Consider the following 13,518-nt stretch of genomic DNA (forward strand, 5'->3'; position numbering starts at 1 on the left):
CAGAGGCCTGAAAAAATGATGATTTTCAATAATTTTTTTTTTGTAGTTAATTACTTTATTTGACAAAAATAAAAACATAGCTTTATTAGAACACGTTTCGATTTGACTTCACGAAAATTTCTAAAAAAATTTCTGAAAAAATTAATAATTCAAAAAGTTATCGCTGTTTTTGTAAAGCCCGTTCCTCCCGAAGTCCTTTGCGGTGATCATCATAAGTCCTTGGAGATTCATCTAAAATCAATCGGACAAGAAAAATTAGTTTTATTAATAGATAATCTTGTGCCTGATCGAAGCTTTTTTTTCGAAATTAACAAAATGGCGGCTTCAGCAAATTTTTTCAAATTTTCGAGAAAAAAACCGACAGTTTATTGTTAAAAAAATCGAAATTTTTGAAAAAAAAATCCTTCGATCAGGCACGAGTTTTTAATGTTTTTCAAAAGTACAATAAATTTTATTGAAATCTACCGAGCAGTTTTTAAGTTACAGTGATCACCAGTTCAGAAAACATAGTTTTGAGAAAAACGCATTTAAAGTTTTGCTATGGAATTATTTCGAATTATAAGAATTATTTAATAACTTACACTGAGTCATCTATTCCTGGACCATATAATAGCTCTTCAGCCGTCATAGCAGCTTCCAAAATATCGATTTGCTGGTGCCTACGTTGCAATCGACCTTCTCGGGTGTTATCATTAGCGCGCTTATCTGCTACTTTCATACGTGCAGCATCCATTCTTTCTGCATACCGATGAGAATTAGGCCCACAATTAAGTCCTAGTGTATTCATCAAGACTAATAATGAATTTATACCCTCATTAAATATACACATAGCAACGTATGCAGTTATTTGTACGATAGTATAACTAGTATTTACCGTTTTTGGGCATATTTTCCATACTAGTTGGTTAAAGCTTTCATTATTATTCTGATTGAATCCACCTACACATCTTGAAAGTAAATTTTCATTAATAATTCCTGAATAGGTCTTGGAGTCACCATCACCAATATAGTTGGCATACTTAACTTCATATTTAGTTTCAGAATACGAAAACATTTCGACCATCGCATCCACCTCCATTTTCCCAGAAGACCCTTTATGATTAGCAGAACACACATCTTCATGCGATTGATACCATTCCTGGAACTCAACAGTAATTGGTTTTTTTTTCTAATACTCACATAGCTTACAATATGCACTTTTAATGTTTATGTCAAGAATCTTTCCAGTAAAATAGCCAATTATAGAAGAAACTCCAAATGACGATGTATATCCCCGTTTTTGCCAGGTTCCATCTCCCGATACAGTTAGATGATTTATATCTTCATTTTCAGTTGTTGGCATTGCTTGCTTTTCTTCATTCACAGCTTTCGTCATGAAGATTTCTGCGACGGTTTTACTACAATTCAAAATCTGTTTCAGTAAAATTGTATGCGTAGATTTATCTAAAAAAGACGGCATGTCCATCAGGCCGCAAAACTTGCACAATCCTTCGTATCCTATTCCTAGTATTCTCATTACAAAAATGAAACGTCTGTTTATTTCATAAGAATGCCCAACGAAAGAACAGGAAGGAATATATTCATTTCCACAGTTATTACATGCAACTACAATTTTGAATCCCAGCCCACGTGTACTTGCTGTTTGAAACACTACATTTCCAATACATTTTTTACATTTTATAAGAGCAGAAATTGCAGTGAATACCTGAATAAAATTTATTATTCGAAATTCAGTATTGCTGTCTTCAGGTACATCATCTTCAGTGTTTTGTTTTAATTTTTTAGAAGATGTACTCTGAATACTTTCATCACGTTCGGCTGTTTTCGGATTAAAAACATTCTTTCTTTTGACTGAACGCGACTTATTAATTTTTTCAGAACTCCGAAGTTCTCTTGAAACCTTTCTAGAATCACGTCCCATGGTTAATAATTTAATTCACTTGAGAAATAATTTATCACAAAACTATCGACTGATCAGTGCAACGACTACAGGTATACTGGCAACCAAAAATTATTTTTCAGTTCTTGTACTACCTACAAATTGTGAATATATGTAGAAGGATTTATATATATATATATATATATATATATATATATATATATATATATATATATATATATATATAATTATACATACATTAAAATGGGGAGATATTCATGACAATGAAACCCGAAAGGTCGGTTGCTTGCAGCTGTTTCTAGCTACCTGCTCTCGAATGCCACGTAGCACCCGAGTGTCCTTTGGTCATTGTTAAATAGCTCGAAAAGAATTTGTCGGATTCACTTCAAATTTTCACACAATATTTTTAAAATATTATACTTTAAGAAAATGCAAAAAAAATTGATTTTTTGAAAATTCTGACTACCCCTAACCCCTTAAATGATGAATATTACATAGTGATTATAAAAATCACGATTTTACTGTTTGAAATGGTAATTTTAGCAGTTGATCATTACTTATTACAAATCGACTATTATTTATTAGTTTACTTTTTTCCGTGCACCGTTCAAGCCTACCATAAACTTCCACAAATATTTCAAGATCAAAATTAGCCAAATCGGTCCAGCAATTCTCGAGTTTTAGTGAGACAAATTAACAACAGTTGCTTTTTATGCACACAGAAAAAAAAATTTACTTGAAGTAAGTAAATAATTTTTAAGAATTTCATCTTTTTGATTTGAGTAAAAAAGTTCTTAAACCAAGAAATTATTCAGAGTCTTAGTAAATGTTACTTGATTCAAGAATTTTTCGTCTTGATCCAAGACAATAAAACTCTTCAAAATTGTTTTCTTGGTTTAAGAATTTTTCTCTTGATTCAAGTTAATTTTTTTTTCTGTGCATATATAGGTGTGAGGAAAAATTCGGGTAGACCTCTATAGCCATGAAAGTGATGACTTAAATAACCGATAACATAGGTTCCGATGACTTGAATTCCTATAGCCCAGATTCCGATTACCAAGATTCCGATAGCCAAGATTTTTAATTACCAAGATTCCGATAGCCAAGATTTTTGATTGGATATAATCCCATTAACCCAGAATCCCGATGGAGTAAAATTCAAAATGCATCTGTGAAAAAATTTTTATTCAGATAGGTGGCGCTATTTTATTGCAGCTCATATTTTCCATAATACTTTAAGACTGTTTACATCAAACGACAGCACATTATAAGGAGTAATTTAAAAAATTTTTAAAGTTTTAAAATTTTGATTATAATTCCGTATAGAACTAATTATATTTGTAATTAATTAATTAATTAATTTTAAATAATTAAATAGAAAGGTATAACACCAAATTAATAATGAATTTTTTTATTTTAAGATTTTTAATTATTTTAATATAAAAACTAATCACTCAAAATTTATAAAATTTTATTTTTCAAATATACCATAGCTACTATTAACATTTTTATTTTTTTAATTAGTTCATAAAATAACTAATAATAAAATATTATTTTTTTAATTTCATCCAAAAGCACTTTGACCGATGACAGAAATGTAGATTCAACAAGTTGATCCCGGCAGGCTGGAGATCGAGTTAGCTGATGAAGAAGACAAAGAGGAAGCTTCCGATTCCCCAGAGAATATTGATGAAGAATGGAAGAAGCTATTGTTTTTTTTATTGACATGACCGTGCTCGAAGAATTTGGATCTGTCATGCGGGCTGAAAAATGCGAAGGGAGAATTTAACATTCTTTGAGCTACTATTTTCAAAATAAGGAAACTAGAAAATAGAATACTAGAAAATCGAGCTTGCTTTCACCAACATATTTATTATCGACATTTGAATTTATCTATATTTTTACAAATTGCACTGTAAATCCAAGTGTTTTGAAAGTTGTGTTTTGACTACAAATGGGCATTTAACATAGGAAATTAAAACACGTGGAAGTGTTTTAAAAGTGACTACAATGCTTCTAGATAGAATCAAAACACTTGGATTTACAGTGTATATTTCTTAATTATTGACATTTTTAAAAATATAAGGTCATCTTGAAGTTAAGCTCATCGGAACTGTTCATTTGAGTACACACACGATTTTTTTCATATATTTTATATATATGATATTTCTCATATTTGTGAAATTTATAAAATATATTTAAAGTTCGTGTGTGTATTCAAACGAAAGGTTTCGATAAGTGTAACTCTATGATGAGCTTTTATCGTTAAAAATATCATCAATGCACAAAATACAACTTTATTACTTAATTATTGATATTTATGAAGATATAAGATCATCTTGATGTTTCGCTCATCGAGACCTATCATTTTAATACACACACGATTTTTTTCAAATATTTTATAAACATTTTTCATATTTGTGAAATATATAAAATACATAAAAAATTTCTGTGGGTATCCAAATGAAAGCTGAATAAACATTTTTTCACAGAAGCATTGGGAATTTTACTCCATCGGGATCCTGGGTTAATGGGATTATACCCTATCAAAAATCTTGGCTATCGGAATTTAGGCTAACGGTTTCTATTTCATCGGGATTCTTGGTTATCGGAATTATATCCAATCGAAAATCTTGGCTATCGGAATCTGCCCTGATAGCCAGCGCTTTCTCAGTAAGTGTTGACTTCCAGCAGTTACGGTTAATTTATACATCAAGTGGGCGGTAATTCTTCTTTCAACAACACTTGTAAGCAAATTGACGGAAATCTACGGCCGCAACTTGAATACAAGTTAACAATCAAACTTGTAGTTAAATTTCCTTTCAACTTTACTACAATTTGAAGGAAATACTTGTATAGCAAATTTTGACGTCTATTTGCAGAGTAAGTTATAGGTAACTAATAGGTAATCGCTCGCTTTGCCAACTCTTTCCGTCAAGTTTGCTTCAAATTGCGGACGTAGATTGACAGTAAGTTATAGGTAACGTGGCTATCAGGGTGGGCTATAGGAATTCAAGTCATCGGAACCTATGTTATCGGTTGTTTAAGTCATCACTTTCATGGCTATAGAGAGTTCTACCCTGTTTTTCCAATGTATTCGTTTTGATAAAGAACGAAAAACCGCTAAAAAGTTGACATGGAAGTGTAATATTGGAAAAAAACGATTAGGTGCTCCTAATTGCTCACTAATTGCTCAATCAAAATCCGCAATTGCTCACTTAATTAATTAATTATTTAATTAGTTATTAACAATTAAAAATACAAAAGTTATTTGTGCTATTTTTTCAATGAAGCAATTAACTTTTCTTAAATTTTTTAATTCTAATAAATTGCTCACAGGTTGCTCCTTCGATTTCAGACTTTTTTTTTATGGGATACCTTTTGTTAATTCAAAATTAATTAAAAATAAATATCATTGCTCATACAGTCATTGCTGGATGACGTCACACAAGACTTCAGAATTATTTCTGCGCATGCGCATAACATTATAGGCGCGCAGATTTTTTAAATTTAAATTTGACAATTTCTCCTAAATTCATCCTACAAACAACAATGATATTATTAATAATAAGGATCGCGATGAAATCGGTTGAACCGTTTAAAAGTAATTAGAAGTTACACACACACACACACACACACACACACACACACACACACACACACACACACACATAGTGACACCCTCGCGGGAATAGTCAGAAGTGCTTCCTAGGACTTCAAAACGTCGAGATCTGATGAAAATTCGATTTTTTCAAAATGGGGTAAATCCAATAACTTCCCGACTTTTGAAAATTTTCAATTTTCTTAGCGGGAAGTTTAAAACTTATGGCTATTTGAAAATGATAAAGCCATTTTTTTTTAAATTCATAACTTTTTTTGGGTGAGACAAAAAAATTTGAAAAAATTCTCAAAAATGTTTTTCAAAGGGTAGAAAAGAATGATATATATATATATATATATATATATATATATATATATATATATATATATATATATATATATATATATATATATATATATATAACCTATTTAATAAACTATTTATATAAGTTTATCAATTATATGTTTTATTTAAAAATTGAGGGCTTATTAATTTTTTTTTTTTTTTTTTTTGTATTTATTTCAGTAAAGATAACAGTCACTAATTTTATTTTGATTGAGGTGAAGAGTTAAATATATCAATTTAACAAAAATCGAAGATGATACTTTCCTAGAAAAGTAAATAGGGAAGAAAAAAACAAAAAATTAAATTTCTTTTAAATTCAAAATTTATTGTAAAAAACGTTGTCTTATTTGCTATAAAATATGTATACACTATAGTGTCAAAAATTTTTTAAATTTAAGTATGGAAAAATTTTTATAAAATCATACAATTTTATTAATATTTATGATTAAAAGACAATCATATTTTGAATGAGGCACAATTTGATGTATACATACAAATTGCAACTATTTTAAAGCATTTATAAATATTTAAATATGTGATTTAGTCATTAAGAAACAGGTTACATTTAATATTTCAATTTTTATTGGTATCTAGGTTCGAATTTAATAAAGAAAAAAGGTTCACCAATCTGCTGAAGAATGCCAAGGTAATGAATGATAAAAATCATGTACAGATTGATCGAAGCACCTTTAATAAATACAGTAAAGGTACATCAATTATTTATAATTTAGAAAGAGAGTAAATAATTACAAAAATATTATTTACTTCCAAAGAATTTTTTTATATTTCAATTATTTAATTGTTTTGTAGTTCTCGTCTAAATTCTAAAATTTCAATTTAAGATAATTAATTAAACATTTTTTCATTATCATACAAACTATTTACATTAATTTCAAAAAGATTTTTATTGTATGCAATATCAACGTAAATTAATTATTTAATATCCAACACTCGGTGTTATATATTTGCTCACTTAAAGAACCGTATATACAAAGTTTATTAATAACGCAAGTATTCTTTATACGAAAAGTTCTAATTGTTACTATTTTTTTTTAAGTAATCAAGAACGACAATATAGTAGTTAGTTGATTCAATTTAAATTTAAACTAAAGAAATATTAATTAGCAATTAATCCATTGTTTGGCCATAATAACTTGTACAGCGTTGGTTTTAGTTCCTTATAATAAAATAATTTCAAATAAAAATAAGAGCCCATCTCATAAAAAAATTAAGCACTTCTACATCTTTTACGTATCTTATATTTCAATAAGTGTACCGTAATGAATATATTTATTATGATTCGTGATAATGATTCGTATATATAATCATAACCTTACTTTTCTATAAAATTTCCAATAATTCATTTTATGATTTCTGGTTTTTAATTTGTTTTTCTCATACTTGTTAAGAAAATTTATTATTCTTTATTTAATCTAATCAATGTAAAAAAATTTAATGAAGTTACGTGTTAATAATATTAGTAATTCATTTCTATATATAAACAGCAATTTATTTATATATATATATATATAGATTATATATATTACTTTTCATAACATAAACTTTATTATAACCATACTTCAAGATTTCAATTATAATTATTACCCATAAAATAATCTTTTAAAGAGTTTAATATAGTTTAATAAAGTTTATTAATATTTACTTTGATTCATATAGAAAAAAATTATATAAGCGTGACCACGTGGATTTTATAATCTATACACAAATGTTTTTAATTATTAAAATTATATGAATAGTTCATAATTTCAATGAAATCTACCCATTAATTAAATTATAATAATTAAAAATAAAATTTACAAAAATATAATAAATAAATTCATGTTGTTAAGAAAATCATTAAGTAATATTTTAATTTTTTAATACATATATATAGGTTAAAATACTCATTTTTTTACAATTTGACATATTCTATGAATAAAAATTATATTATCAGAGACCGTCAATGGAAAAAGAAGTTTAAATAGGTTTAAAATCAATTATGATGTTTCAACTTAAATTTTACTGGCAATTTGTTATAATTATTAATTATTTTTGCCATTTAAAAAAGTTCTTAATAAAAATATTAATAGTCGTTGACAGCGGGTAAATCAACTAATTCTTGGTTTTGCATTATTGTTACTTTATTCATCTCATCTCATTACCTTATTGATATCTTTATAGAATTTAATTGCAGCATATATCCAGACGTTTTTGTTATAGGTAATTATCAAAAAAGGAAAGCAAACGTAGTACATCATCAATTGTTTCACCTCTATCGACTCATATCTATAAAAAGATGCAACAACTGCTACCGCATTTGTTGCACTGGTGACCAAAGTAAGTTCAAGTGTAACAGATTTGATATTTTACAAAATATCCCAGCGTTTTTTGAAAAATGCGTACCACAAATTATCAAATTTTTTTCAACGGAATTATATAATACTTGAATTTTTTTTCTCATTCAGAAAAACAGTTCTAAATAGAATGATGTTCTTGATCCCTACGAATAAAACAATGAAATCTTGTATGTTTATTAAAAACTAACGTATAAAAACATTTATCAGGGACATCATTTTAAAATAACTATTAATTCATAACTTTTTAATGATAGTTAATAATCACAATATTGTCAGCGATACTAAAAAAAAAATAATTATTATAAAAATTCAAAAGTGAGTCATTCTTGGGTTGCCAGAATATCTACTTAACTAGCTATATTGATGATTTCGTATCTTTGATCAGCATTTAATAATAAGTAAATAAAGGAGTATACTACTACTAATGTCAATTAAAGATTTACTTGTAAAATTGTAAACTTCTAATAATCGAGCAGCTTTAAAATTTATCACCTGTCTTAAAATTTAATAACTAATACTTGAAGATTTAAAATGAAATAATGAGAAATGAATGAATAATAAAAATGAAATTATAGTTACCTGAAATTTTTTACATACCACATTATGTAATTTTAACCTGGCTGTTATATAATTTGATTTGTAAAGATTTTCTGAAAGAATAAATGCAATAAATGATTTAAATGATTTAAAATCGGATTTTTTAAAATTATATTATTTTTAATCTTTTTAATTTTACTTTTACAAAAATATTTTTAATTAGATCATATTTTATCCATAATTATTTATACCAAAACATAAAGTAATAAAGAAACTCGTACATTGGGTAATTTAGCTTTTAATATTGTTGGTGAATTTCTTAAATCATTTAATTCAGTCCATTTGTTTTGGATTGTTCGGGTATAGGTGACAAAATGTCCAATTTTAATCAGTGAATCAGCCGGTTGGAATTCAATCACACCAGTTAACATATATTTTTTATTTTTTAAATTGAGATTTATTGGAATTTCTTTTAAATTACTGTTTACCAGAGCTTGTTCACCTTTTTTAGAAGTAAGTATTTTTTCATAAAAGTGATCTATCCCCAAACATACATACGAATCTATATCTATTGTTCGACCAATCATAGTTTTATTACATTTTTTACAATAAAAAGTTTTTTTTTCAATATCATTTAAAATACTTGCTTCTAAATAATCAAATCCTTTTTTCCATATTAATCCAGCGTTAACATAGAAAACTGACATTTTTTTTGTCGCAAAAGATTTGCATTGAATACAGTGAGTATATTCCGTGAGTGATTCATAATGAATCAATAATTGTTCTATTAACTTACACACATCATCTGTACAGGTAATAGTAAAGTCTTTCTCGGGGTAAATTTTACGTAGAAGTTTAAATCTTTTCTTGTAAAATTCTGCATTTGCACCAGATTTAGCATAAAATTGCAAGATTTCTAAAAATTCTGACATGCTTTTTTGATTATCTATAAAGTTTTGAAAACTTTTAAAATTTAAATACGCAAAAGATAAAAGTTCAGTAATGGTATCAAACGGACAAGTATTTTGGAGTGATATTTTTAAATTATCAATTTTTGAGAACCCATTCCCGAACCATTTTTAATCATTTTTTTTATTTTTTTTTTTAAATTTCTATTAGCATTCTCATGGAATGCTTTTACTTCGGGAAATGGATTAACGTATTTACCCCGTTTAGTTGGTTGAGATGAAGTGCTGTGGAATAAACGTTCTCGCTTAACTGATATTTTATTCTCATTAATTTTAAATTTAATCGGTGACTCATTTAATATTATGGAAAAATTATTTTCCTGATTTTTTTTAAACGATAAATGTAAAGTTGTTGATGAATCGCAAGTAGTATTTGGGGTAGAGTGAAACTTAGGTTTAATAAATTCTAAATTATTACTTAATAAATTATTATTTTCTTTGCTTGCATTTGAATCTCTAAAATCGATAGAAAATTTAGTAGATGTGTCCCCAGAAGTTACAAGAGGAGTCAACTGTCGCTTGAGTACTGAAGAAGTTGATTTCATCTCAGAATCAGATGGTAAACTTGGAGTGTCTTCCTCAGACGATTCACACTGATTCATTTCACTTTTATTTGCACTAATTTTACATTTATCAATTACTACATTAACGTCATTCATAGAAATACTATCATCAGAAAATTCATTTTGATTATCAGCTAAAGTTATATCTTCAGTTTCTTCATTCTTGTTTTTATTTCTCCAGTTTTCCTCAAAATTCAGAACACATTCTTTACGTTCAATATTTTTTAGAATTTTTTAAGGTCTTTTTAACCATCTGATGTTTATCGTAAGCAGCTCTTGCTTCTATTACTCTTGGTGAAATTGTTTGCAAATGCTGGATTAAAAACATATCCGCACGAGTTGGTTGCCGATCCTCCAAAACATTTTCTTTAACATATTTAAAATAATTTTCAGATCGCGCTGAAGTAGCAACATAATTTTCGGAATTATAATGCTTCCTCATAACATTAGTCCACGCTGGAAATTGTTTAAATAATTTTATTAACTTTTTTTGTATTGCATTTAAAAATAAGGATTGACATCATTAAATTTAATAGATTGATCAGAATTGATAGAATTTGGAGTTTCTTTAACGATCCTATCAATAAAATCAGATAAATAGGAATCATCTGATGAATTTGATTCACAAGAATCATCAACTTCTAATTCTTCATCATGACATGTTAAATGTGAGTCACAGTTGTTTTTTTGTCACAACTACTACTAATTTTTTTTTTTTTATAGTCCACTGTTTTATCGAATTCAAATGTTTCCATTCTCGTAAGGATCCAGTTAATATCATCTTTACATCCGTATTCATTCTGACTGATATTTAACAAAACTTTCATCATTTTTACAACATCCTTCAAATCTTCTATGGTACTCATCAAACCGATAGCTCTTAAGTAAAAATCCTTGACTACAAATTTCACCGATAAAAAACATTTCTGTGTTGCTACACTATGTATTAAATGTGCGATGTCGATCCGCACATATGGACGTGTTAAAACTTTGGTTTTTCCCAATAGGAATTGATAACAGTGAGACAGGTATTGCTTATAAGACATTTGGCAAAAAGCTAAGCATAAACCATTTTGTAATGCCAGTGACATATCCGTTACTACTTCCAAAGGTACTTTAACATTTGAAGAAATCCATTCGTGAAGCCAGAACGTCACTATTTTTGTGTCATGTCTTTCAGACAACATCTGGCAAACTGGAACAATTAATGAGCCGATATAAATCACGATTTGGTACAAAAATATCGGGCCACTGTCGTAGTTTTGAAGGAAAGAAATTTTTCGCACCACACTCCCAGTAGCATCTATGGACACTATGGATTCCAATGTCACAAGATCATTGTAAATATCACTTTGCTGATGAGTCCAATATATAAGAAAAAATTTATCAAATCCAACTTGTTTAATGACTCCCTGAAGCTCTACATTATTGTGTATTAAAGATTTTAGTGATTCCCATAAGTTTCCCTGGATATTTAAACGAATTTTTTTACCTTCATGACGTATTTGAGTGATAACCGGTGTATTTGGAATTATAGGAGCTGCCTGTTCTCCATATTCTTGGTACTTTGTAATAAGTCTTCTCTTGAACAAATCGCCTTTCTGCAATTGTAAAGCTTCTGCATATTCGCGTCTTTTATCACCAGTAATAGCTCTTTTTTTTGAATGAGGAGCGTCAATAGTATTTTGTGTATGTATGAGCATCCTTATATTTTCATCTTCACTAAAAGTAAAAATACATTCACCAAGAAGTGCAGCTTTGCATGACTTTTCAGTACATGAACCTGAAATTTTCACAATAAATTTATCAATATTATTTTCACTATTAAGATACTGAACACATTGCTGTGGAAATTTAAACGCACAAGGTAATTTTTGAGAAATATAAATTAATTCAGAGATAATATCAGTCCAGCCACTTTGTAAAATATAATATTTTTTATTATTACAATCTAATTTCTCTACTGGTTTAATTTTTAACCACTCTTCTTTCGTAAAATTAATATAAAAACCTATGAATTTTGATTTGCTTTCAGGAATGTCAATTGCATCTCCAGCTTCTAAGGAGATAGTACATTTATTATCACTAGTCTGAGAAAAATTTAAACCTCGCTCTTGTACATAGCGATCATAAATTTGATGTCGATTTTGTTGAAAATCAAAAAATAATGCTACAGGTGATTTTAAATATTTTCCAGAGGGTAATTTCCAAGTTTTACATACTTCTGACCAAATTGGATCACCTCTGGATTTAATTTTTCCATTATCAGTACAAATATCGAATTTTACAACGTGATTTATCACTTCCACAAATGGGACTGCCGCCCAAGTTGTCATATTGTTATTTACTTTAATATATTTAAATAAATAAACAAATTATAAAATTATTAATTGAATATAAAACTTTTTGTTACGGGCATGTGAAATAATAATAAAATTAGTTTAGTCATTTTGATTGTCATTTGTTTTTCTCAATGAATCGGTATAGCGGGAAACTTAAGAAATTCAAAAGATATTATTTAAATGTAATATAACAATACTTATTTTTTAGAAACAAATGTGTCTGTTTAGTGAACTTATTGTTTAAAATTATATCAAGATATAATGGGGGAGCGGGGAAATAATAAAAAATTAAGCTATAAATTTTATACTAAAATCAATCGACATTGCTGAAAGTGAATAAAAATTTGTAGGTTTCAACATATCATTGTTATAAAGGCACATTAATTAAAAATTAAACCAATTAATAAATAAAAATAATAAAAATAATAATAATAATAATAGTAATAATATTATTATAATACACAAATAAAAAAAATAACTTGATTTAATGAAATTATTTCTAAAAAAACTGACTCTCTTAAATTGAATAAAAATTTTGTGTGATGAAGAAAAATTTCCTTGGTTTAAGATTTTCTTTCCTGATTCAAATTAATTTTTTTATCAGTGTAAAAATAAATACTTAAGGAAAATTTTTATTTTTATGGTTTATAAATAAATTAGATCATTATTCTCAAAACAAACTTTATTAAGTTGTTGAATAAAAATAAATCAAAATGAGTAAAAAGTAAAAAGATTAATAAAATACCTGATGTCCAATTTTTTAGTTTTGAGTAACTCAATAGCGAGTATGTATTTGGAGTACTAATAATACACGAACGGTATTAATTGGATCAGTAGTTTAGTCGTGATTTTATTATTATTTCTTCAATCTTTAACCTTGATTTTTCTAATCATCAATCAAGTGA

At 27.4% G+C, this 13,518-nt stretch overlaps 1 protein-coding gene across 2 annotated transcripts; it reads left to right on the forward strand.

Annotated features, from left to right (window-relative positions):
- The first annotated feature begins 5,030 nt into the window (after positions 1–5,030).
- On the forward strand, positions 5,031–12,719 carry LOC141534583 (uncharacterized). 2 transcript variants are annotated; one of them, XR_012480442.1, is made up of 4 exons: positions 5,031–5,661; positions 6,441–6,553; positions 8,067–12,138; positions 12,307–12,719. XR_012480442.1 is itself a non-coding variant. In XM_074254015.1 (4 exons), exons 1-4 carry the CDS (start codon positions 5,657–5,659, stop codon positions 12,363–12,365), a joined length of 294 nt encoding a protein of 97 aa, XP_074110116.1. In that variant the 5' UTR covers positions 5,031–5,656; the 3' UTR covers positions 12,366–12,719. The 2 variants fall into 2 exon arrangements, 1 of the variants encoding a protein (XP_074110116.1); XM_074254015.1 differs by having other exon boundaries at positions 8,067–8,183.
- The last annotated feature ends 799 nt before the right edge of the window (positions 12,720–13,518 follow it).

This window comes from Cotesia typhae, unplaced genomic scaffold (assembly GCF_013202065.1).
Source record: "Cotesia typhae breed Kobodo isofemale line unplaced genomic scaffold, CoteBio_Ctyphae scaffold_13, whole genome shotgun sequence".
Taxonomy (NCBI): Eukaryota; Metazoa; Arthropoda; class Insecta; order Hymenoptera; family Braconidae; genus Cotesia; species Cotesia typhae.

Excerpts from the sequence above, each read along its gene's own strand:
- LOC141534583 (XM_074254015.1), top strand. Across the intron at positions 6,554-8,066 it reads CTTTAATAAATACAGTAAAG|GTAATTATCAAAAAAGGAAA; the intron begins GTACATCAATTA and ends TTTTTGTTATAG. Across the intron at positions 8,184-12,306 it reads TTGTTGCACTGGTGACCAAA|GAATGTCAATTGCATCTCCA; the intron begins GTAAGTTCAAGT and ends ATTTGCTTTCAG.